Source organism: Gorilla gorilla, chromosome 13, assembly GCF_029281585.2.
Source record: "Gorilla gorilla gorilla isolate KB3781 chromosome 13, NHGRI_mGorGor1-v2.1_pri, whole genome shotgun sequence".
In the NCBI taxonomy this organism is placed as follows: domain Eukaryota; kingdom Metazoa; phylum Chordata; class Mammalia; order Primates; family Hominidae; genus Gorilla; species Gorilla gorilla.
Genome location: NC_073237.2, coordinates 58,683,996 through 58,706,660, shown reverse-complemented (window position 1 = coordinate 58,706,660; position 22,665 = coordinate 58,683,996). Strand labels below are relative to the sequence as shown.

Genomic DNA, 22,665 nt, shown 5'->3' with positions numbered 1-22,665 from the left:
CTGCAGCTGGCATTAATCAACAGAAAAAGCCCAATTGTCCATGACAGCACCTGACCACATGTCACACAACCAGTGCTTCGAAAGTTGGAATAAATTGGGCTATGAACTTTTGCCTCATCTGCCATATTCACCTGACCTCTCATCAACCGACTACCACTTCTTCAATCATCTTAACAACTTTTTGCAGGGAAAATCCTTCCACAAACAGCAGGATGCAGAAAATGCTTTCCAAGAGTTCATCGAATCTTGAAGCATGAATGTGTATGCTACAGGAATAAACAAACTTATTTTTCATTGGCAAAAATGTCTTCATTGTAATGGTTCCTATTTTGATTAATAAAGATGTGTTTGAGGCTGGGCACGGTGGCTCATGCCTGTAATCCCAGCACTTTGGGAGGCTGAGGCAGGTGGATCATGAGGTCAGGAGATCGAGACCATCCTGGCCAACATGGTGAAACCCTGTCTCTACTAAAAATACAAAAATTTGCCAGGTGTGGTGGCGTGCACCTGTAGTCCCAGCTACTCAGGAGGCTGAGGCAGGAGAATTGCTTGAACCTGGGAGGCGGAGGTTGCAGTGAGCTGAGATCCTGCCACTGCACTCCAGCCTGGGCAACAGAGCGAGACTCCATCTCAGAAAAAAAAAAATGTGTTTGAGCCTAGTTATAATGATTTAAAATTCATGGTCCGAAACCACAATTACTTTTGCACCAACCTAATTGATGTCTAAGTAGGTCATATTCTACCTGCAAAAAGAAAATTTCATCTATCCCTTTCACATAGATGGAAACTACTATCTCCAGTGGACAGTTAACACCAAAGGCATCACAGAGAACTCATGGAGCTCAGCTAAGGAGGTTTCAGGGATTTTTCTATTTCCTTTTCTTGATTATGAGAGTCTGGGACTAGATGCTCTCCAGACCTGTGCCTAAAGACTCTTCAACCCTTTGAGATGGAGATGAGGGAGGGAATAGGGAACCCAGTTTAGTTTGGATTTCAGATCCTTTTGTGGTTCATAAGCGTGATGATTGGGTTTCCATGTTCATGTGTGAGATATGCCTCCCTCAAACCTTGTTACAATGACATGGGCACCTTACCTATCTGACATGAGAAAAACAAACGTGGATTTCAGATAAACAAAAAATAACTTTTTTAGTGTATGTCCCATAGAATATGTGGACATATTTATCCTAAAAATATTGTATGGGACATAGTTGTATTAAGAAACTGTTCATTGTTTATCTGAAGTTCAAATTTAACTGGGCATCCTATATTTTATGTGACATGGCAATCCTATGGAGGAGGGACCAACATTTAAAATAAATGGCTTCCCTAGGATAGAGCACCGGGACTGGGGAAAACAGAGGCCACAGTCAGCTGTGACTTTTTGAAGGAAGGAATAAAGTTGGTTTCTTTCATGCCAATTTAGCAATTACAGACGACCCTGTCAGAAATCTAAACCCGTGACTATCATGGGACTCAAAACCAGGAAAAAAAATAAGTCAAAACGATTAAGAGCCAGAGAAGCAGTCTTCATACACGCGGCCAGCCAGCAGACAGAGGACTCTCATTAAGGAAGGTAAGAGCGTTGCCTTCTCGCCATAATCATAGTCCTCTTCTCCCAGAATAGGATTTGGGAAATTCTGGCTAAGTCCTCTGCCTACCCTCATTGCCCCGCTGATGTGTGACATCAACAGAATTTCTCCGCAACGTTTGTCAGTCTCCAACTTCAGAGGGCTCACAAAGCCTCCTCCTGAATCCTCTCTCAGTCCTCCAAGACTACCAAGAAGAAAAGCAATTATTCAGGATGGCATCTTGCTGGGGAGAAGCAGCCTCCCTGAGGTAGATGTGTTCTCCTGTCACTTAAAGAACCACTTCTCCTGGTCTGAGTAGTAAGAGGCGCATTTGCTGTTGCTGCATCATTTGCCAAGGCTCTGAGTTTGAGGTATGGGATGTATTAAAAACAATTTAATGAAGAATTAAGATTCCATTCTGTCATTTTGAACACAGGGTTCAGTCCTATATTATTCACTTGAGAGGATTGGTGAGTTTGACTTTCATTTCTTTTTTACAACTGGGAAGGGCAAATTACACATAAAATGTCCCAGTGGAAAGGGGTCATGTGTCGAAATCCCCACTCTTCTGTCTCACCTCTCCCTGTTGTTTTAAACTGGGGCTCATTAATATAATTCTATGGGGATCAGACCTTTGAAATTCATGAGGACAGTAAGACAGCAGAAAAATACACAATAATAAGGAAAGGAGCTTCCATTATTGGTTTTTAATGAGTGTACTTGAATTACGGCCACTGCAGTTTATGGATATTTTTTGTTGTTCATTTGTATGTGTTATAGTTAGAAAAAAAAAGAATCCTAGCCAAGGGACTTGAACCAGAGAGAAGCAGAAATTGACTTAAGTAGGAAGGGAAACACATTGTTAGATAAAGTCAGGTCCTGGGCTTCCTTGGCTTGTTTTGGGTGGAGTGCCTGGGGACAGGCTGAAGCCCCTGTGTGGGGTGGTTTCCTTTGCTGAAAAGCTGGGCTGGAAGATGTTGTGCTCAGCACTCAACCTCATGCACCCTCGCGAGGCACAGGCAACGGGTGCTCTGGGAATCACACGTTATGTATCATAGCCTCTGTTTGTCTGTGGATTGATATCCAATAATAACTTTGGAGAAAAATAACTCCTCTTATTTTGTTAGCCACAGCCCTGGGCCAGGGAAGGTGGAGAATCAGTAAAAATGCATTTTGTTTGTTTCTCTAGAAGTTTATGGTGCAGAGTCAAATTGAAGGCAAATGAGGAATATTTTTTCACCAAATAATAACCCAACTTGAAAGTCTTTTTGGCTTTTGTTTGTAGTTTCTTCTTTGAACTTAATTTTCAGTTAGTAGGAGGGGTTAGAAACCTGAGCTATTGCTAAAGCCCTTGATATGAATGAAAGAAGCAGGTGCAAATCCCCTCACAGTGAGAAACTAAAGGGTCCTGGCTATGGATATTGGTCACCTAGTGAGGATGCTGTTGTGGGTCTTTATGAGATGATGAATAGGGTGGCTTTGGATGCATTAATGATGCCCACATGCTCCTTCTGTTAGGTGTCCTGTGCCCTGACCCTACAAGATGCCAAGAGAAGATGCTCACTTCATCTATGGTTACCCCAAGAAGGGGCACGGCCACTCTTACACCACGGCTGAAGAGTAAGTTCAAAACCAGACCCAGCAGGGCTTCCAGTTTGCCGTTTGCTGACACAGCCTGCTGACTTCCACCAGCACATGCCTGCTCGTAAATCTCCCTAGTGTTTATCTCCCCAGACAGTAACATCCCTGGCAACAAGGGAAGGAGATTCTGTGCTTCTATAAGGGGCTCAGTCAAGCTTCTCTGAGGCCAAACAGGCAGGAAGATGGGAATGGTATAAGGTTGGATCTTGCCATTTTTGGGTGTACTTTTGACTATTGGGTCTTATCTGTAGGTTCCCAAGTGGAAAAACATCTGTTCAGGATCACAATGCCTCTTTCCTCAATCCTTGTTCTGTCTCCTCCACTCAAATTCCTGAAGGTGGTTTGCAGACAGAATAAAAGTGAGTTGCCAAGGAGCCAGTAAGGATGACGGGCAGGTGTGTGTGACTCAGCCCACAGCCAGACTCAAGAGGAAGATGGAGGTCACAGCCTTTGCAGTATAACTTTATCCTAAGGAAAGGCATTGGGTATTATGAGCGAATTAGAAATAAGTATTTATATGATTAAGCATTTCTAAATGCTAAGCATTGTACACTGGCGTGAGACACTGTTTTTATCTTTGAAAAAACTCACAACTTAGTGGGAGAGTTAGGCATGAGATTAATTTCAGCAAATGTAAGTGCAGTAATGAAAACCCAGAGGCTGCAGGGACATACTCTGTATGTGCTGGGAGTGGGAAAGGGACATACTCTGTACGTGCTGGGTGGCAGGGGCAGGGGAGGCCCCACCCTCTGTGTGGGACTCTAACAAGACAACACCCTCTTATGTGGTCTGTCCAGAACTCCCTGTGAACCTGCTCTTTCTTTGGAAAGAGCTGTTGAACAATCTTTGTTAACAGTCAACTGCAGGGACCAGCAAGATGTAAAGCCCAGCAAAGGCACTGAGGAAGAGTTCAGGCAGACAGCATTTCCTCAGAAGACCCTGGTATAGGATCCTCTAATATCCCTGGCCAATTGGAGATGAGGGTGGCGGTATCCTCTCAGAAAACGTCCTGACAGCAAAAATATACTCTTTGAGGGAGGGGAGCCCATTGCCCGTGCTATTAGTTAGGGTATCGTTTCAGCTTGTGTATAATCACTCAACAGACTCTTTAAAATATACTTTTATGTCTCGTGTAAAAATTCAAGAGTAAAGAGTTCAAGGCCTGTTCGTTTTCTTCTTGCTGGTTACTCCCTTGGGATGTCACTTTTGTCCCCATGGCTGAAGATGTTGTGCCATCACCTCCACATCTTGCCAACAGAAAGCAGGAGGTGAAGGAGAGGCTAGGACCATTCCTTTCAAGGGACACACGTCACTTCTGCTTATTGCTCCACCCCACGCCCCCCGCCCCGTGGCACCCACCCTGGTGGGTATCATTCTTGCTGTGTTGTAAACGAAGAAAGGTTTAGAGAAATTAGGAAATGTGTGGCCAGACATGGTGGCGCTGGGATTTAAATCCAGGTCTGTTTGCCTCCAGAGTCCATGCTCTTAAGTGTTATGCTGCAGGCCAGCAGAGGCAAATATTTGCACAATCCCATCCGACGAGAGGCTAGGGCAGAGGTCAGTATCTCTCAGTGTGAAGCTGGAGGCTGATGCTAGTCAGCTCAGTAGGCTGAAAGTGGAGTTGTCCTTTGCCATGTAGGGCCATCACACCCAGCTGGGGAACCTCATAGCCAGGTGTACCCACAACCTGAACAAGGTAACTTTCAGGGTCTAGTCAGGAAGAAACCAACTAGATGGTTCAACATAGAGACTTTAATATAAGAAGCTGGTTAAACAGGCATGGGACTGAGACTGAGGAGGCAAAGAAGGCATAGGGGCAACCAAGGCTGTACCCACAGAATGCTGCTTCTACCCCTGTGTCTGGGGGAACAAACGGAAGGGTGAGGCCATCAGGACCTAGAGTTGGGAGGACGGACACCACAGAAATGGGACCCAGATCTCTAAGGAGAGATTTTTGTTTGGCTGGTTCTGGTGTCTCAAGAGCTTAGAAGTGAGGGGCATGAATCAAATACTCAGGCCTCTGAGGTCAGCCAGTGCTCTGCGGGGGAGGGGCATAATGAAGCTGGCTCTGACAATGCCGGAAAACGAGCTGGTGCTTGGCATATACAGACAATGTGAGCATTGCTGGGGTGATCCTGACAGGAGCCGGAAGCACACTGGAAGGAGCTGCTCCTTCTTGATGCCCCAGGTTTGTAGGCACTCTTTAGAGTACACTAATGGGAGCCAGTGGGCAAAGGAGAAGTGGCATTTGCAGAGTCCAGTCCCAGCATCACAGAGCAGAGCATAGAAAGGTAGGTTTGGAGTTGAGGGACAATGGCTTAATAAAGGGCAAAGGGGGTTATGACCACTATCATGTGAAGGAACCCCTTGACTGAAGGCACAAGCTTTCTGTGTCTTGCAACCTGAATGACGTGCATAAGCAGGGTCAGGTGGGTTATCTGACATTTTCCTTGAGAACAGGAGGGAGCCTCTGGATTCCAGCACAAAAGAAAAATACCCACTCAACCCGTATGCGTGGGAGCTATCCTATAAAGAGAAAGTAATTCCTTTTGACATTTTGCTGTCTGTAGAAGGGTCAGATGGCCAACGCTTCCAGCACAATGAAACACTTAACTTCAGTCTGTGAGTGTAGGAACCCCTGAATACATGGAACATCATCATCTTGTGCAGGTACTGAAGGAGATCGGTCCAGAAAATAAGTAACTGCACATGGCCACCAATGTCAAAAGTCATTCCTCTCATGAAAAGTCCCTGCCCTCACTGCTGTTTGTTTAAATAGGTGGGATGGAGGTAGGGGAATGGGGCCATCTTCTTTTTTTTTTTTTTTAATTTTTTTGCATAAAATCCAGATCCTGCACAATGGGGCAATCTTCATTAAAACAATGCATCCCTAAGATCTGAGAATATTTATCCTTCTCACAATTGTGCCAGCAGGTGGAATGAAGAAGAATGATGCAAAATAAGTTCCCACATCCAGCCAAGAAGGACTACATACCTGCTTTGGGTATTATGTATCTCTTTGAAACCTCACTGGAGAGCAGTTCTCACAGTTGGGTGGACACAAGTCATCCATGGAACTTGTTAAAATGCAGATTTCTAGGTGCTGCCACCTAAGAGGCTGATTGGGTATGCCAGGGGTGGAGTCCTATGATCTGCACCTTAACGTGCATCTCAGGTGATTCTGCTGCAGGTGGTATTTGGAAAACACTCTGAGGCGCCCTGCCAAGCTGGGCAGTGGGTTCTTCCAATGTGTCAGGCATACCCTGGTGCTTTTCGCTCTCAGTCACTTGGGCATGTTGTGAGTACCATGTGACCATGCATAAAGTGCTGGAACAGAGCTCTGTCTGTGTCAAGATGTTCAAGTGGACGCCACAGGGTAAAATGAGAGCACAGGCATGTTGGGAGTTGAATCAGCTGCCTTCAGTCACGAGAACACACTGAACACTCCTTGTGACAGCTTCAGTTCAGGAAAGAGTGACTCTGCAGGAAAAGCACTGGCCTGGGAGACCTGGATCTGGCCCAAATTCTGGTGCTCACTTGCTTGGTCTCCAGTGCCAGTTGCTGTGAATGTTGGTTCTGCCACTTACTGGTTGTGCAGCCCTGGGCACTTGACCAGCATAATGTCAGCTGTAAAATGAACATCATTCCTAACTCAGAGGACTGTGGTTAGGATGAAATAAAAGCATATATGTGGGGGTGCCTAGCCCAGTGCCTGGCACAAATTGGTGCTCAATGAATGGTAGTCACTATGGTTATGGTAATGTTGATGAATCTTCATAGGTCTCAGCTTCCTGATCTATAAAGTGGGTGGACTGACCTACATAAGTCAGAGTTTCCATCTAGCACTGTCATCCCATGGTTCTCTCTATCCTGTTTGGAGATGGACAGGATAAGCTTGATGTCTCCTCAGCCTTGAGACAGAAGTTGTCCAGTAGATGGTACTGAGCAAAAGTCTCTCCAGCAGAAGCCTTAGTTAAACCTTGCTTCTCCTGTAGCTGCTCAGTCTCTTATAAGTCACTCAGCTCTGCAGAAACTTTCTTAGCGAGTTGACAACCACAGATAACAGAGTCAGTTCTGTCGATTTTGATCATGCTGTGATCAGGCAGATGTTAGCTAATTGATGATGCTTGCCCGGAGTGAACAGCTCCAGGCCCTGTTTCCAGGGTCTTTGTGGTAACTTTGTGGTAACTGTAATGCTTCCCAGGGGTCACTGAACACAGGGCCCAAGAAACTGGTGTAGACCCCCAGATTGGCACCCTGCTGCTTAGACAAGATCCTTCTCAATAAGTAATGCCACAGCTTTGCTGTAGGTTCAGCCCAGACACTTCTCCCTAGGGCTGCAAGGAGCAAAGCGGGGAGTTTAGGGAAGGGAGGGCACGAACATAATTGAGACGGATTCAAGTTCAAATCCAACCTCTGTTTTGTGCTAGCTCTGTATGATCACCAGCGAGTCATGTATCCTCTGCCTTTTATTTCCTCTTCTGTGAAAATAGGGGATGATAAATTGTGTCTACCCTCCAGTGTTGATGTGAGAATTGAATAAGCTAATGAATGTTTAGCACAGCACCTGGCTTTTAGTAGATGAGTCAGTGTTAATTTCTATTTTCTCTTTGTGGGCTGAATTGGAGAAAATGTTTTAAAACAGCCTGATGAGAAGAAAAGATAATTTAGCCCCAATAAATACATTGTCCACATAAAGACCAGTTACTATGGCACTTCTCGTACCTGGAACTTGGGTGCCTGGGCCATGCCAATTAGCAGCGTTCCTGTGGGCACACACTTGAGAGGCTCCTAAAGACCTGTGTTAGATCCAGGTGCTGGAGGCCTGGTGGGGTGCCCAGTGTGGGAGGTGGGAAACTACTTGGACACTGGGAGATGCTGCTCTGGGTAGTCTAAGTCCATACGAAGAGGAAGATCGATTTATGCTTCATCATAATGTAGAACAATGTTTCAATAACAAAGTGGATTTGTCTATCTCTTGGGCCAGGGCCGCTGGGATCGGCATCCTGACAGTGATCCTGGGAGTCTTACTGCTCATCGGCTGTTGGTATTGTAGAAGACGAAATGGATACAGAGCCTTGATGGTTGGTAAAGTTCCCACTGCTGAAATCCCTCCAGGTCCAGGGCCCTCTTTCCAGTTCTTTCCTCTGAATCTCTGTAGAGTCAGATAATTGCCTCATTATAACCTTCAGCTCTGATTCCGGCCTCTGATGCCTCTTTTGCTACATTGTACTTTGGCAACTCTACCTTTGCCTCTGCTCAGGCATGAACCTCAACCAGGAACTTGCCCTGTGTCTTAGTCTGTGACTATAACATAATACCAGAGACTGTAATTTATAAATAAATGAAATTCATTTGGTTTACAGTTGGGAGGCTGGGAACTCCAAGATCTAGGGGCCACACCTGGTGAGGACTTCTTGCTGTGTCATATCATAGTGGAAGGCATCACATGGGCAAGAGAGTGAGAGAGCAAGAGGGAGCTGAACTCATTTTTTTTTTTTTCTTGAAACAGGAAATCCTGGGATGGAGCGCAGTGGTGATCATGAGTCACTGTAGCCTTGACCTCCTGGGCTCAAGCCATCCTCCTGTCTCAGCCTCCAGAGTAGCTGGGACCACAGGCGCGTGCCACCACACTGGCTAATTAAAAAGAAACTTTTTTTTGTAGAGACGAGGTCCCACTATGTTGCCCAGGCTGGTCTCAAACTCCTGGGCTAAAGTGATCCTGCCTCGGCCTCCCAAAGTGTTGGGACTACAAGTGTGAAACACTCCACATATGGCCCAAACTCACTTTTATAACCAACCTACTTTTGCAATAACAAACACACTCCTGCAATAACAACATTAATCCATTCATGAGGACAGAGCCCTTGTAACTTAATCACCTCTTAAAAGTCCTACCTCTTACCATTGTTGCATTGGGGATTAAGTTTCCAATACATGAATTTTGGGGGACACATTCAGACTATAGCACCTGTCTCTTTGGTTCTACTCATAGCAGACTTGGGTACCTGGATGTTGTGTGTAGCTAAGCACTGACGGTTTATAGGGCACAGGGGAAGGGGTTTGAGGTTCCCTTATAGCAAACAGGAGTATATTAGACACCTCAGGTTTTACCACTTCTGGGAATTCTTGCTGGTTCTGTTACTCCACTTTGTGACCTGCTCTTCCTACTTTTCTTCTTCACCCCTTTCCTCACTGGTTACCTGTGAATTCGAAGTTCTTCTGACTCTACACTAAGCATCCCAGGATATCATCAGTGTGATGAGGAAACCATCCTCCCTGCATCAGCACAAAGGGTCACTTGTGTGTTTTTTAACAGGCTGCATCCTTCTTAGATGGCCAAAGGTTTTAATAGTATTTTTTTCTTCTTTACCCAAATATGCAGGAAGCTAACACAATTACACAATCCAATCTTCTGGTACCAGTATCCTCCATGAATGGGAAACATCAACTGAGTTTATAAGCTATAAAAACTACAGGTTTCAGCAATCTTGCTTAAAGCCAGGTAGCACTTCAGCACTTCAGCACCCGAAGGCATTCTCCATAGATCTCGCTGTCTCTCTTTCTTGTTATTACAGATCTGAAAGCTTTTCAGGTTGATGCATAATGGAAAAAAAGTATCTTTCCAAAAGATGTTGGAAAGTCCCATTCCTCATTCAGCAAGCACTTCATTTAGAGGAAAAGGTCCTGTGAAAGAGAGGAGGGTTGGTGTGGGGTGGGGATTGAAGCTTGGCAAGCTGATGAGAAGAAGGTGAGAGATACAACTCTGGATTCTTTGCCTCTTTGCCAAGAAACTTGGGCAGTCTCATGTCTCCTGTTCCCCAGTGTCTGTCTTTCCAGAGCATAAATAAAATACAAACCATCAAAGGCAAGTCAAGTCTGGGGGCTGACACACCCAGCGAGCATAGCCCTCTAGTGTGCTGACATCTAGTGGGAAGGAGGAGGAGTTGATGAATCTGAACAAGACTCCAATATTGGAGGAAATACTTGAGGAAAGCCTTGGGTTAGAAAGTTAGGGATAGAATTCCTGCTCATACGGCTGTCCACAACAGGTCAGTAGGGGAGGACTTTAATCTCTGCCATAGATCTCCATTTGTAACTCTAGCATGGGGTTATGACATTGCCTTGTAATTGGCTATTTACTTTTTGCCTCTTCGACCCCTCCGCTTTCCCCTATGTATGAACCGCAACAGAGAATATTTCTAACTCATCTTCATATCTCCAGTGCCTAGCACAGTGCCTGGCACATGGTAGTCACTCAATTGTGTTGCATTAGGACTTGGTCCCATTGTCTGCCATTGAGTTGCTTGGAGACTAGAATTCAACTTCTCCAAGATTCACTAGCTCTATTCTACACCCAGACATGTTGGAAATCTGTGATGTAACACAATGTATATCCATTTTTATTTAATACATATTTTCTTCTATATTTTGATTTCATTATATATTTGTATATCAAAAACAAAATGTTTAGTCTTTCAAGAAGTAAAGCTATACAAACTCAATATGTTGGTACTCATTTCCTAACTAACTATAATCATTAGCTTGATCCTATTGAACACAAATGCAGTAATTTTTCTTTTCTGCTTCAATGCTCTCATCTTAAATTCAATTAATTGAAAAATAACAGAGAGTCTTAATGTCATGTGCTCAGACACTGTGAACATTTTGCTTGGTAAGTTTCAAATTCAAACTCTATGCCTCCATTCCTCTAGGATTAGATCAGTGGTTTGTAGTTTCTGAGACTTTTTATTGAGAGGTAATCGTGTTTAAATTTCCTGGTTTATTTAATTTCCATATTTATTTTTTAAATTAATATTAAAATCTTATTTTGAGATTTTCATATATCTAGAAAAGCCAGTTTGGAGATCAGCAGTCTAAGAAGTTTAGGCAAAATTATGTAAAATAGTGCATTAAGTATTGCATTTAATTACATAATTACCTCCCTTTCTGTCTTCAGTGATTCTATTTTCATTTTAAAGCAAAGGGATGTAAATGACATTAAATATAAGCTTTGGGCATGTTAATTACTCCACCTTTAACAATCTTCATGAAGCTTGAAATGTCTACTTTTCAACTTCCATTTGTCCACAGAATAGTAGAGAGGCTGGTTGGAATTTAGATCTCTTAAAATTTCTCCCTTGGTTAACAATTCCCCTGAGCCCTGGAAAACATCTTTTGAAAGGAAAGGCTGCTTTTTGTAGCAACCTGTTTCTGCAAGAGGAAGTGGGAAATGATTTGTAATAAACTGAACAGTGGTTTTTATATTAACCAGTTTTACATCTTCACTTGGAAGTTCAGGACAAAATACTTTTGATTCTTGGAGAATTTCATGGCCCTTGCTCTCAGCTCAGTTTACACTCATGTGTCAAGGCACTGTGTTTTTCAATGCATGGTCAGTGGTCACCTGCACTGGAATACTTTGGGGTTCTTGCTAAAAGGCATATTCTGGGATCATCTCTGGTGGTGGGATTCAGGAATCTGTATTTTAAAATGTACACCCAGTTTTAATGTAAATACAGAGAACTGGCAGTGAACTGGTAGAGTGGATCATACTCTTAACCTATGGTGAGTGAGAGGCTTAAAAAAAAAGAAAAAGAAAAAAATTGACAAGGGCAGTTTTATTTTTTTTCCCAATCAGTACACCTTTTATATCCTTTTCGTTTATTGCATTAGTTATTTGCAACTTCCAGTATGATGCTGAAAAGGAGTGGTGAGACAGGACATCCTTGCCTTGTTCCTGATCTTAGCAGAAAAGCTTCAAGTATGATGTTACCTGCTGATTTTTTGTACCTAGATATTCTTCAGCAAACTTGAGTAAGTTTCCCTTTATCCCTAGTTTATTGAGAGTTTTAAATTATGAATGGGTGTTTGATTTTGTCAAATGTTTTTTCTACATCTATTGATACAATCTTGCAAATTTCTTCTTTAGTCTATTGATGTATCAGAATAATTCATCTCTCTTTTTCTTTCTTTCTTTCTTTTTTTTTTTTTTTTTTTTGAGATGGGGTCTCATTCTGTCACCCAGGCTGGAGTGCAGTGGCTCAATCTCAGCTTACTGCAACCTTCACCTCCCAGGCTCAGGTGATCCTCCCACCTCAGCCTTCCAAGTAGCTGGGACCACAGGTGTAAGCCACCATGCCTGGCTAAATTTTTTTGTATTTTTGGTAGAGATGGGGTTTCACCATGTTGCCCAGGCTGGTCTCAAACTCCTGAGCACAAGCAATCCACCTGCCTCAGCCTCCCAAAGTGCTGGGGTTACAGGCGTGAGCCACCACGCCTGGCCTGATTTCTCAATATTGAACCAGGTTTGCATACCTGGGATAAATCCTACTTTATCATGGTATGTAATTCCTTTTATACATTGTTAGTTTGACTTGCTAATATTTTGTTGAGATTTTTTGCATCTGTATTCATGAGAGATATTGAGCTGTAGTTTTCTCTTTTTGCAATATCTGTCTGGTATTAGGGTAATGCTGGCCTCATAGCAATGAGTTACAAAGTATTCCCTTTGCTTCTATCTTCTGAAAGAGGTTATAGAGAATTGGTATAATATCTTTCTTAAATGTTTGGTAGAACTCACCACTGAACTCATCTGGGTCTGGTGCTTTCTGTTTTGGAAAGTTATTATTGATTCAATTTTTATAATAGATATAAATCTCTTCAGATGGTCTAGTTCTTCTTGCGTGGATTTTGACAGATTGTGTCTTTCAAAGAATTGTTACATTCACCTAGGTTTTCAAATTTGTGAGCATAGTTCATAGTATTCCTTGCTTATCCTTTTCATGTCCATTATTATTTCTGATAATAGTAGTTTGTGCCTTCTTTTTATTTCTTAGCCTGGCTAAAGGCTTATCAATTTTATTGATCTTTTCCCAGAATCAGCATTTGGTTTCATTGATTTACTCTACTGACTTTTTTTTCTTTCTTTCTTCTTTTTTTTCTAGAGACAGGGTCTCATTCTGTCACCCAGACTGGAGTGCAGTGGCACAATCATAGCTCACTGTTACCTTGAACTCCTGGGCTCAAGCAATCCAATCCTCCTGGCTCAGCCTCCTGAGTAGCTAGGACTACAGCTAGCTACCATAGTAGCTAGGATTATAGCATGTGCCTCCAGGTCTGACTAATTTTCTTTTTTTTTTTTTTAATTTGTAGAGACAGAGTCTCACTATGTTGCTCCGGTTGGTCTCAAACTCCTGGCTTCAAGCAGTCCTCCTGCCTTGCCCTCCCAAAGTGCCGGCATTATAGGCATGAGCCATTGTGCTCTGCTGATTTCTTGTTTTCAATTTCATTGATTTCTGCTCTAATTTTTATTTTTCCGCTTACTTTGGATTTAATTTGCTGTTCTCTTTATTTTCCTAAGGTGAAAGCTTAGATGACTGATTTTAGATCTTTCTTCTTCTCTAAAATACACATTCAATGTCATATATTTCCCTCTAAATACTGCTTGCACTGCTAAGCAGTATCCCACAAATTCTGATATCATTTTAATTTCATTTAATTCAAAATATATTTAAATTTCTCCTGAGATTTCTCCTTTGACTCATGTGTTATGTAGAAGTGTGTTGTTTAATCTCCAAGTGTTGGGAATTTTTCAGTTATCCTTCTGTATTGATTTCTGCTTTAATTCTATTATAGTCTAAGTGCAAACATTGTATAATTTCTATTCTTTTAAATTTGTTAAGATGTGTTTTGTGGCCCAGAATGTGGTTTATCCTGGTGAATGTTCTGAGCTTGAGAAGAAAGTGTATTCTGTTGTCGTTGGATGAAGTAGCCTACAGATGTCTATTATATCTAGTTAATCGAAGATTTTGTTGAGTTCCACTTTGTCACAGTATATAATTCCTTTTATATGTTGTTAGATTTGATTTGCTAATATTTTGTTGAGTTTTTTTGCATCTATATTTATGAGAGATAACGAATTGTAGTTTTCTTTTCTTGTAATATCTTTGTTTTTGATATTAGGGTAATGTTGGCCTCATACAATGAGTTAGTCCTTACTGATTTTTTACCTGCTGGCTTTGTGTTATTTCTGATAGAGAGATGTTGAAGCCTCCAACTGTAACTCCAACTTCATAGTGGATGCAACTATTTTTCCTTGCAGTTCTATCAGTTTTTATCTCATGTATTTTGATGCTGTGTTCTTAGGTACATGCAATGTTAGGTGTTGTTATGTCTTCTTGGAGAATGAACACCTTTATCGTTATGTAATATCCCTCTTTATCCCTGATAACTTTCCTTGAAATCTCCTTCTGAAACTAATATAGGAACTCCTACTTTCTTTTCATTAGTGTTAGCATGGTATATCTTTTTCTATGCACTTACTTTTTTTTTTTTTTTTTGAGACAGAGTCTCGCTGTGTCACCTAGACCGGAGTGCAGTGGTGTGATCTCGGCTCACTGCAACCTCCACTTCCTGGGTTCAAGTGATTCTCCTGCCTCAGCCTCCCAAGTAGCTGGGATTACAGGTGTGCACCACCAAGCCTGGCTAAGTTTTGTATTTTTAGCAGAGATGGGGTTTCACCATGTTGGCCAGGCTGGTCTTGAACTCCTGAGCTCAGGCAATCCGCCTGCCTTGGCCTCCCAAAGTGCTTGGGATTACAGGTGTGAGCCACCGTGCCTGGCCTCTATCCGCTTACTTTTAATGTACATGTATCTTTATATTTAAAGAGGGTTTCTTGTAGAGAACACATAGTTGGGTCTTGTTTGTTGATCCACTCTGACAATCTATCTTTTAATTGGTGCATTTAGACCATTGATATTCAAAGTAGTTATTGATATAGTTGGATTGATATCTACCATATTGTTACTGTTTTCTACCTGTTGCCTCTGTTCTTTGTTTCTATTTTTGTCTTTACTCTTTTTCTGCCTTTTGTGATTTTCACTGGACATTTTATATGATTTCATTTTCTCTCCTTTCTTGGCATATCAGTTATACTTTTTTCTTTTTGAGACGGAGTCTCACTCACTCTGTCACCCAGGCTGGAGTGCAGTGGCACGATCTCAGCTCACTGCCACCTCTGCCTCCCAGGTTCAAGTGATTCTCCTGTCTCAGCCTCCTGAGTAGCTGAGATTAAAGGTGCATACTACTATGCTCATCTAATTTTTGTATTTTTAGTAGAGACGGGGTTTCATCATGTTGGCCAGGCTGGAACTCGACCTCAAGTGATCCACCCACTTGGCCTTCCAAAGTGCTGGGATTACAGGCGTGAGCCACCATGCCCAGTTCAGTTACACTTCTTTTTTTTTTTTTTTTTTTGAGACGGAGTCTCACTCTGTTGCCCAGGCTGGAGTACAGTGGTATGATCTGGGCTCACTGCAAGCTCTGCCTCCCGGGTTCATGCCATTCTCCTGACTCAGCCTCCCAAGTAGCTGGGACTACAGGTGCCCGCTACCATGCCTGGCTAATTTTTTGTATTTTTAGTAGAGATGTGGTTTCACTGTGTTAGCCAGGATGGTCTCAGTCTCCTGACCTCGTGATCCACACGCCTTGGCCTCCCAAAGTGCTGGGATTACAGGTGTGAGCCACCGCGCCCGGCCTTATACTTCTTTTTTACTTTTTTTCAGTGGTTTCCCTAGAGTTTGCAATATACATTTACAACTAATTCAAATCCACTTTCAAATAACACTATACCATTTCATAGGCATTATGAGTATCTTAAAATAAAATAATCCTAATTCCTTCCTCCCGTAAACTAAAAACAAAATCCTAAATCCTCCAAACAACTGAATGGACCCCCTCTTCACCAAGGGGACCCCAGGGAAACCTGAAAAACTGAGTCTTGGCCATGACGGGAAGGGAGGTGAGAGATGCCTCATTATACTCCCTCCCTTTTAGAGTTTTAGGTACAACTGACCAGCATTAATTTTAAAATAGAGATTACAGGACTGACAGAATGAACTCTTTGTGGCAATATCAAATTAGGAACAAGACAATGCAAGAAAAGGGTTAAATCATGCCCTTCAAACCATAAAAATTTTTTTTTTAATTAACCCCGTATAATGTGGTATACTTTCCAAACTGACTCTGGTATAGCATCACATGACAGATTGCAGACTCCCTTATCTTAAGCATTCCTTTATACTGACTTCAAGTCTTAAGACAGAGCTGAACTCTTTCAACCAACTGCTAACTAAAGAATACCTAAAACCCACCTGTGACTTGTAAGTCTCTGCTTTGCGATGTCCTGCCTTTTCAGGCTGACCCAATGTATACCTTCCGTGTATTGATTTATGATTTTTACCTACAATTCCTGTCTTCTTGAAACATATAAAACCAAATCATAACCCAACCACCTCAGGCACACTTTCTCAGGACCTCTTGAGACTATTCTCCCGGCCATGGTCATTCATATCGGCACAGAATAAACCTCTTTAAAATATTTTGCAGTTTTTTTCTTTCTGTTAACATTCCTTTCCCTTGTATCATTGCTGTTATTAATTTCAAGTGTATATAAGCATACATAATTAAATACATTGTTGCTATTATTCATTTTTGAACAAACTATTATCTGTTAAATCAACTAAGAATAAGATAAATATGTTGGGTGCCGTGGTGCATGCCTATAGTCTCAGCTACTCAGAGGCTGAGGCAGGAGGATTGCTTGAGCTCAGGAGTTTAAGACCAGCCTGGGCAACTTAGCAAGATCATGTCTCTTAAAAAAAAAAAAGAAAGAAAGAAAGAAAAACAAAGTTTTAGGAGGCTGAGGCAGGAGTATCACTTGAACCCAGGAGGCAGAGGTTGCAGTGGGCCGAGATCGTGCCATTATACTCCAGCCTGGGCAACACAGTGAGACTCTGTCTCAAAAAAAAAAAAAAAAAAGAAAAGAAAAAAAAAGTTTTTATTTTACCTTCACTTATTCCTTCTTGGATGTTCTTCCTTTATGTAGGTACAAGGTTCTGACCTATGTTATTTTCTTTTTCTCTAAAGAACTTCAAATGTTTCCTGCAAGGCAGGTCTACTGGCAATGAATTCCCTCAATTTTTGTTTGACAAAGTCTTTCTTTCTGCTTCACTATTGATGGATAATTTCACAAGAGTGTTCCTTTTGTAGATTCACTCTTCTTATCCTTCCCTTCAGAAATATTCTTTGGCCAACTATTGGGTCTCAGGTACTGCACTAGAGCTTTACTTCTAGTTAATTCCCACAGCAATTCTGAGAGGTAGGTAGGTATTATCTTCCTAGATGCAAACTCAGAATTCAGAAGGTAAAGTGATGAGACTGAAGGCACACAGCAAGCAAGTGGCAGAACCTAGATTAAAACTCATTCTTAAAACTTTGGCTTCCTTCTCTTTTCTTTAATGGATTCAGTTACTTCTTCTCACCCACTCACCTTTATCAATTTACATTTCAGGATAAAAGTCTTCATGTTGGCACTCAATGTGCCTTAACAAGAAGATGCCCACAAGAAGGGTTTGATCATCGGGACAGCAAAGTGTCTCTTCAAGAGAAAAACTGTGAACCTGTGGTAGGTTAAGATCCTTCATAAGGGTATTTTCATGAATGGCTGTTTTTAACTCAAGTGAATACAATTATTTCCATTTAAAAAGCAAGGACAATGTGAACGTACTCATTGCCACTGAACTATATACACCTAAAAATGGTTAAAATGGCAACTTTTATGTGTATTTTATGAGAATAAAAAATAAATAATAATCAACAACAAGGGAAGTACAGATATTTTCTTAATTGTGTTGTCACATACCCAGTGTTTCCAGGGTCAATAATGAGAGCCCTACATGTAAGATTCAAAGGAAGAATTTAGTCCTGGATACAATATTCTTTTACGTTTTTAGTTATATTTGCCTTTTTAATGGATGCAGATATATACAGAGGGGAGGGATAAAGTACCTATTATTTATTGTATAGAGCTGTGCTGTCTGATGGCTTAGCCACTAGTCACATGGTGCTATTGAACACTTAAAACAAAGGAGTTTGAAATAAGATGTATTATAATACATATCATATTTCAAAAATATTAGTATGTAGAAAGGAAGATAAATGGTTCATTAATGATTTTTATATTGATTCACCTTGAAATAAATATTCTGAAAATATTAGGTTAAATAAAATATTTTAAGATTAATTTTACATGTTTCTTCTTTTAAATGTAGCTACTAGAAATTTTAAAATTACATATGGCTGGGCATGGTGGCTCACACCTGTAATCCCAGCACTTTGGGAGGCCGAGGTGGGTGGATCACCTGATCTCAGGAGCTCGAGACCAGCCTGGCAAACATGGTGAAATCCTATCTTTACTAAAAATACAAAAATTAGCCAAGCGTGGTGGTGCATGCCTGTAATCCCAGCTACTTGGGACGCTGAGGCAGGAGAATCACTTGAACCCGGGAGGTGGAGGTTGCAGTGAGCCGAGATAGTGCCACTGCACTCCAGCCTGGGAGACAAGAGCAAAACTCCATCTCAAAAATAAATAAATAAAATAAAATTACATAAGTGGCTTGTACTATATTTCTATTGGACAGCACTAGTACATATACAACACAGCATAATGGTTGAGAGCACTGACTCTGGAGCCAAATTACTGTGTTTGATTCTTAGCTCCACAACTTACTAGTTGTGTGACCATGGGCAAGCGAGTTAACCTCTCTGTGCCCCAGTTTCCCATTCTGTAACATGAAAATAATAAAAACACTCCCAGAATTGTTGTGAGCATTAAATGAAGCCCTGACACATTTGTTCTGGATACAATATCCTCTTGTTTTATATTTGGTAGTATCAATGTGCCTTTAGACACAATTACAACGATCTCTGTGGTAAAGATGCAATGTATATAGTGTCTGTAAATAGCATTCAATGATTCGTTAGGGCTTGAGACTTTTACTGTCATGGAAAATCTAGGTATAGCTAAGCTTGTGAGATTTTGGGAACTCCTTAACCCTACTTTTCTCTACTCTTGCCCCCAACAATCAGCCTATATACTTGTGAAATTTAACAATTACTTCATTGGGCAGAAATTATATGTGAACACTTAGAAATTTCAGTCCACAGGGAAAGTATAAATATGTTAACTATTTTAACTTAATCCCTTCCTAGAAACACATACACTGTTGCCAAGCCCATATTCTCCCTTTCTTGTTCTCACAGGTTCCCAATGCTCCACCTGCTTATGAGAAACTCTCTGCAGAACAGTCACCACCACCTTATTCACCTTAAGAGCCAGCGAGACACCTGAGACATGCTGAAATTATTTCTCTCACACTTTTGCTTGAATTTAATACAGACATCTAATGTTCTCCTTTGGAATGGTGTAGGAAAAATGCAAGCCATCTCTAATAATAAGTCAGTGTTAAAATTTTAGTAGGTCAGCTAGCAGTACTAATCATGTGAGGAAATGATGAAAAAATATTAAACTGGGAAAACTCCATCAATAAATGTTATAATGCATGATACTATCTGTGCCAGAGGTAATGTTAGTAAATCCATGGTGTTATTTTCTGAGAGACAGAATTCAAGTGGGTATTCTGGGGCCACCCAATTTCTCTTTACTTGAAATTTGGCTAATAACAAACTAGTCAGGTTTTCGAACCTTGACCGACATGAACTGTACACAGAATTGTTCCAGTACTATGGAGTGCTCACAAAGGATACTTTTACAGGTTTAAGACAAAGGGTTGACTGGCCTATTTATCTGATCAAGAACATGTCAGCAATGTCTCTTTGTGCTCTAAAATTCTATTATACTACAATAATATATTGTAAAGATCCTATAGCTTTTTTTTTTTTTTTTGAGATGGAGTTTCACTTTTGTTGCCCAGGCTGGAGTGCAATGGCGCGATCTTGGCTCACCATAACCTCCGCCTCCCAGGTTCAAGCAATTCTCCTGCCTTAGCCTCCTGAGTAGCTGGGATTACAGGTGTGTGCCACTATGCCTGACTAATTTTGTAGTTTTAGTAGAGACGGGGTTTCTCCATGTTGGTCAGGCTGGTCTCAAACTCCTGACCTCAGGTGATCTGCCCGCCTCAGCCTCCAAAAGTGCTGGAATTACAGGCGTGAGCCACCACGCCTGGCTGGATCCTATATCTTAGGTAAGACATATAACGCAGTCTAATTACATTTCACTTCAAGGCTCAATGCTATTCTAACTAATGACAAGTATTTTCTATTAAACCAGAAATTGGTAGAAGGATTTAAATAAGTAAAAGCTACTATGTACTGCCTTAGTGCTGATGCCTGTGTACTGCCTTAAATGTACCTATGGCAATTTAGCTCTCTTGGGTTCCCAAATCCCTCTCACAAGAATGTGCAGAAGAAATCATAAAGGATCAGAAATTCTGGAATGGTGTCATTATTTGCATAGCAACATTGCAATTTGTTTTCCTTTGGCTACATCAACGTATCACCTACACTATTATTTATCTAATATTTCTCTTTCAGGCAGCTCATTTAAACTTTTTTTGGCTTTAATTCCTATTGCCATCCTGAGTGGAAAACCAGTATCATTTTCCATAGTAGAGGATAACTATAAAAACGAAGATAATGAAAGTAATTTTTTTAACCTAAGAAAATACTAATGGTCACAGAAGGCTATGAACCTGAGACCTGCTCTCTTTGTCAAACAGAGATTAACAAGGATCAGAGAAAAGTTAAAGGCTGTCTTTGACATAACTGGAAGGCTTACGAGAGTTTTAAAGAAATTACTTTCTCATTATATGATTCATTGCTATTTAACGGTGAGTCAGTAAACCACCTAAAAATCATCTTGTGTCATCAGAAACACTAGTGTAACATAACTGCATCATTTTCTACTAAAGACAAAATTTCACCAAAGGGGAAAAAGAAAACACAGGATAAAGAGACGTATTACACACATCGAAAAAAACAACATTTAACAAAATATTAAAATATTTCCCCACTCTTCTGATACTGTCAAGTCTTACTACTTAAAATAAGGCTTCCACCTCTCCCACTTCAAACAAATAAATGAATTCTAAACCAAAGAAACTTCATCAGGCATTTGGGTACCTCCTCCCCTCACCACGAGGTCTCTGCTGAACCTCAATCCTGTACACTGAGGAACCTGTGGCTTGAACCCTACATCCCTCCAAAACCCCCAGACTGTCACTCACTGAGGGTGCTCTCATTTCTCTGTGGAAAAGGCTCTCCTCACAGAGTTCCTCAGACAGTGTCCCAGGTGATGGACATGGAGACTTGGGCTGAGTCTGCCAGAAAGAAATTAGAAAAGTGAGATATTTTTGAAAGGAATAGAAAGTGCCAGATTCAGAAGACTTACTCCCCACTTTACAGAGGCACCCACACCTCTGAAGATGACTCCTTGGATTGGAAACCAATTGCAGGGCAACCCTGGGAGCCATGTGTTAAGGATGGAAGGTCACATGATGCAAGGAGCCTGGGTCATTACATCACCACTGAGAGCTCCTTATATATTCTGGTTATTAATCCCTTGTCAGATGGGTAGTTTGCTGCTATTTTCTCCCATTCATGGGTTGTCTCTTTACTTTGTTGATTGTTTCCTTTGCTGTGCAGAAGCCTCTTAACTTGATGTGATCCTATTTGTCCATTTTGGCTTTGGATGCCTGTGCTATGTAGGGTATTACTCAAGAAATCCTTGCTCACTCCAATGTCCTGGAGAGTTTCTCCAACGCTTTCTTTTAGCAGTTTCATAATTTGAGGTCTTAGATTTAAGTCTTTAATCCATTTTTACTTGATTTTTGTATATGGCAAAAGATACGGGTCTTGTTTCATTCTTCTGCATACAGGTATCTAGTTTTTCCAGCACCATTTTTTGAAGAGACTGTCCTTTTCCCAATGTATGTTCTTGGCACCTTTGTTGAAAATGAGCTCACTGTAATATATGGATTTGTTTCTGAGTTCTCTATTGTGTTTCATTGGTCTGTGTTTTTTTTTTTTTTTTTAAATGCCAGTACCATGATGTTTTGGTTACTATAGCTTTGTAGTGTAATTTGAAGTCACATAATGTGATCCTTCCAGTTTTGTTCTTTTTGCTTAGGTCCTTTTTTTTTTCTTTTCTTTTTTTTTTGGAGACTGTCTCTCTCTGTTGCCCAGGCGGAGTGCAGTGGCACATTCTCAGCTCACTGCAACCTCCACCTCCCAGGTTCAAGCTATTCTTGTGCCTCAGCCTCCCGAGTAACTGGGATTACAGGTGTGTGCCCCCATGCCCAGCTAATTTTTGTATTTTTAGTAGAGACGGGGTTTCACTATGTCGGCCAGGCTGGTCTTGAACTCCTGACCTCAAGTGATCTGCCTACCTCAGCCTCCCAAAGTGCTGGGATTACAGGCATGAGCCACCATGCCCAGCCTGTAGGTCTTTTGTGGGCTATCCTCTTTGGCTATTCTGGGACTTTGTGATTCTATATAAATTTTAGGATTATTTTTCTATTTCTATGAAGAATGTCATTGTTACTTTGATAGGGATTGCACTGAATCTGCAGATTGCTTTGGGTAGCATGGATGT

The 22,665-nt window shown here is 41.4% G+C and overlaps 2 protein-coding genes and 1 non-coding gene across 4 annotated transcripts in view; 2 read left to right on the top strand and 1 right to left on the bottom strand.

Moving 5' to 3' along the window:
- Positions 1–22,665, bottom strand: part of BRD10 (bromodomain containing 10) — a 125,542-nt gene that overhangs the window by 10,147 nt on the left and 92,730 nt on the right. For both annotated transcript variants that reach the window (XR_010130212.1, XR_010130213.1), the window contains one exon: positions 21,299–21,391. The gene's annotated coding sequence lies outside the window, so the exon portion shown is untranslated. The remainder of the gene's footprint in view (positions 1–21,298; positions 21,392–22,665) is intronic.
- On the top strand, positions 998–1,104 carry LOC115935911 (small nucleolar RNA U13). Its single transcript, XR_004071502.1, has one exon. It is a non-coding gene; the product is annotated as a small nucleolar RNA U13 (small nucleolar RNA).
- On the top strand, positions 1,519–21,733 carry MLANA (melan-A). Its single transcript, XM_004047783.3, has 5 exons — positions 1,519–1,576; positions 3,090–3,191; positions 8,200–8,296; positions 17,566–17,679; positions 19,317–21,733. The coding sequence occupies exons 2-5, from the start codon at positions 3,115–3,117 to the stop codon at positions 19,383–19,385; spliced, it is 357 nt and encodes a 118-aa protein (XP_004047831.1). The 5' UTR covers positions 1,519–1,576; positions 3,090–3,114; the 3' UTR covers positions 19,386–21,733.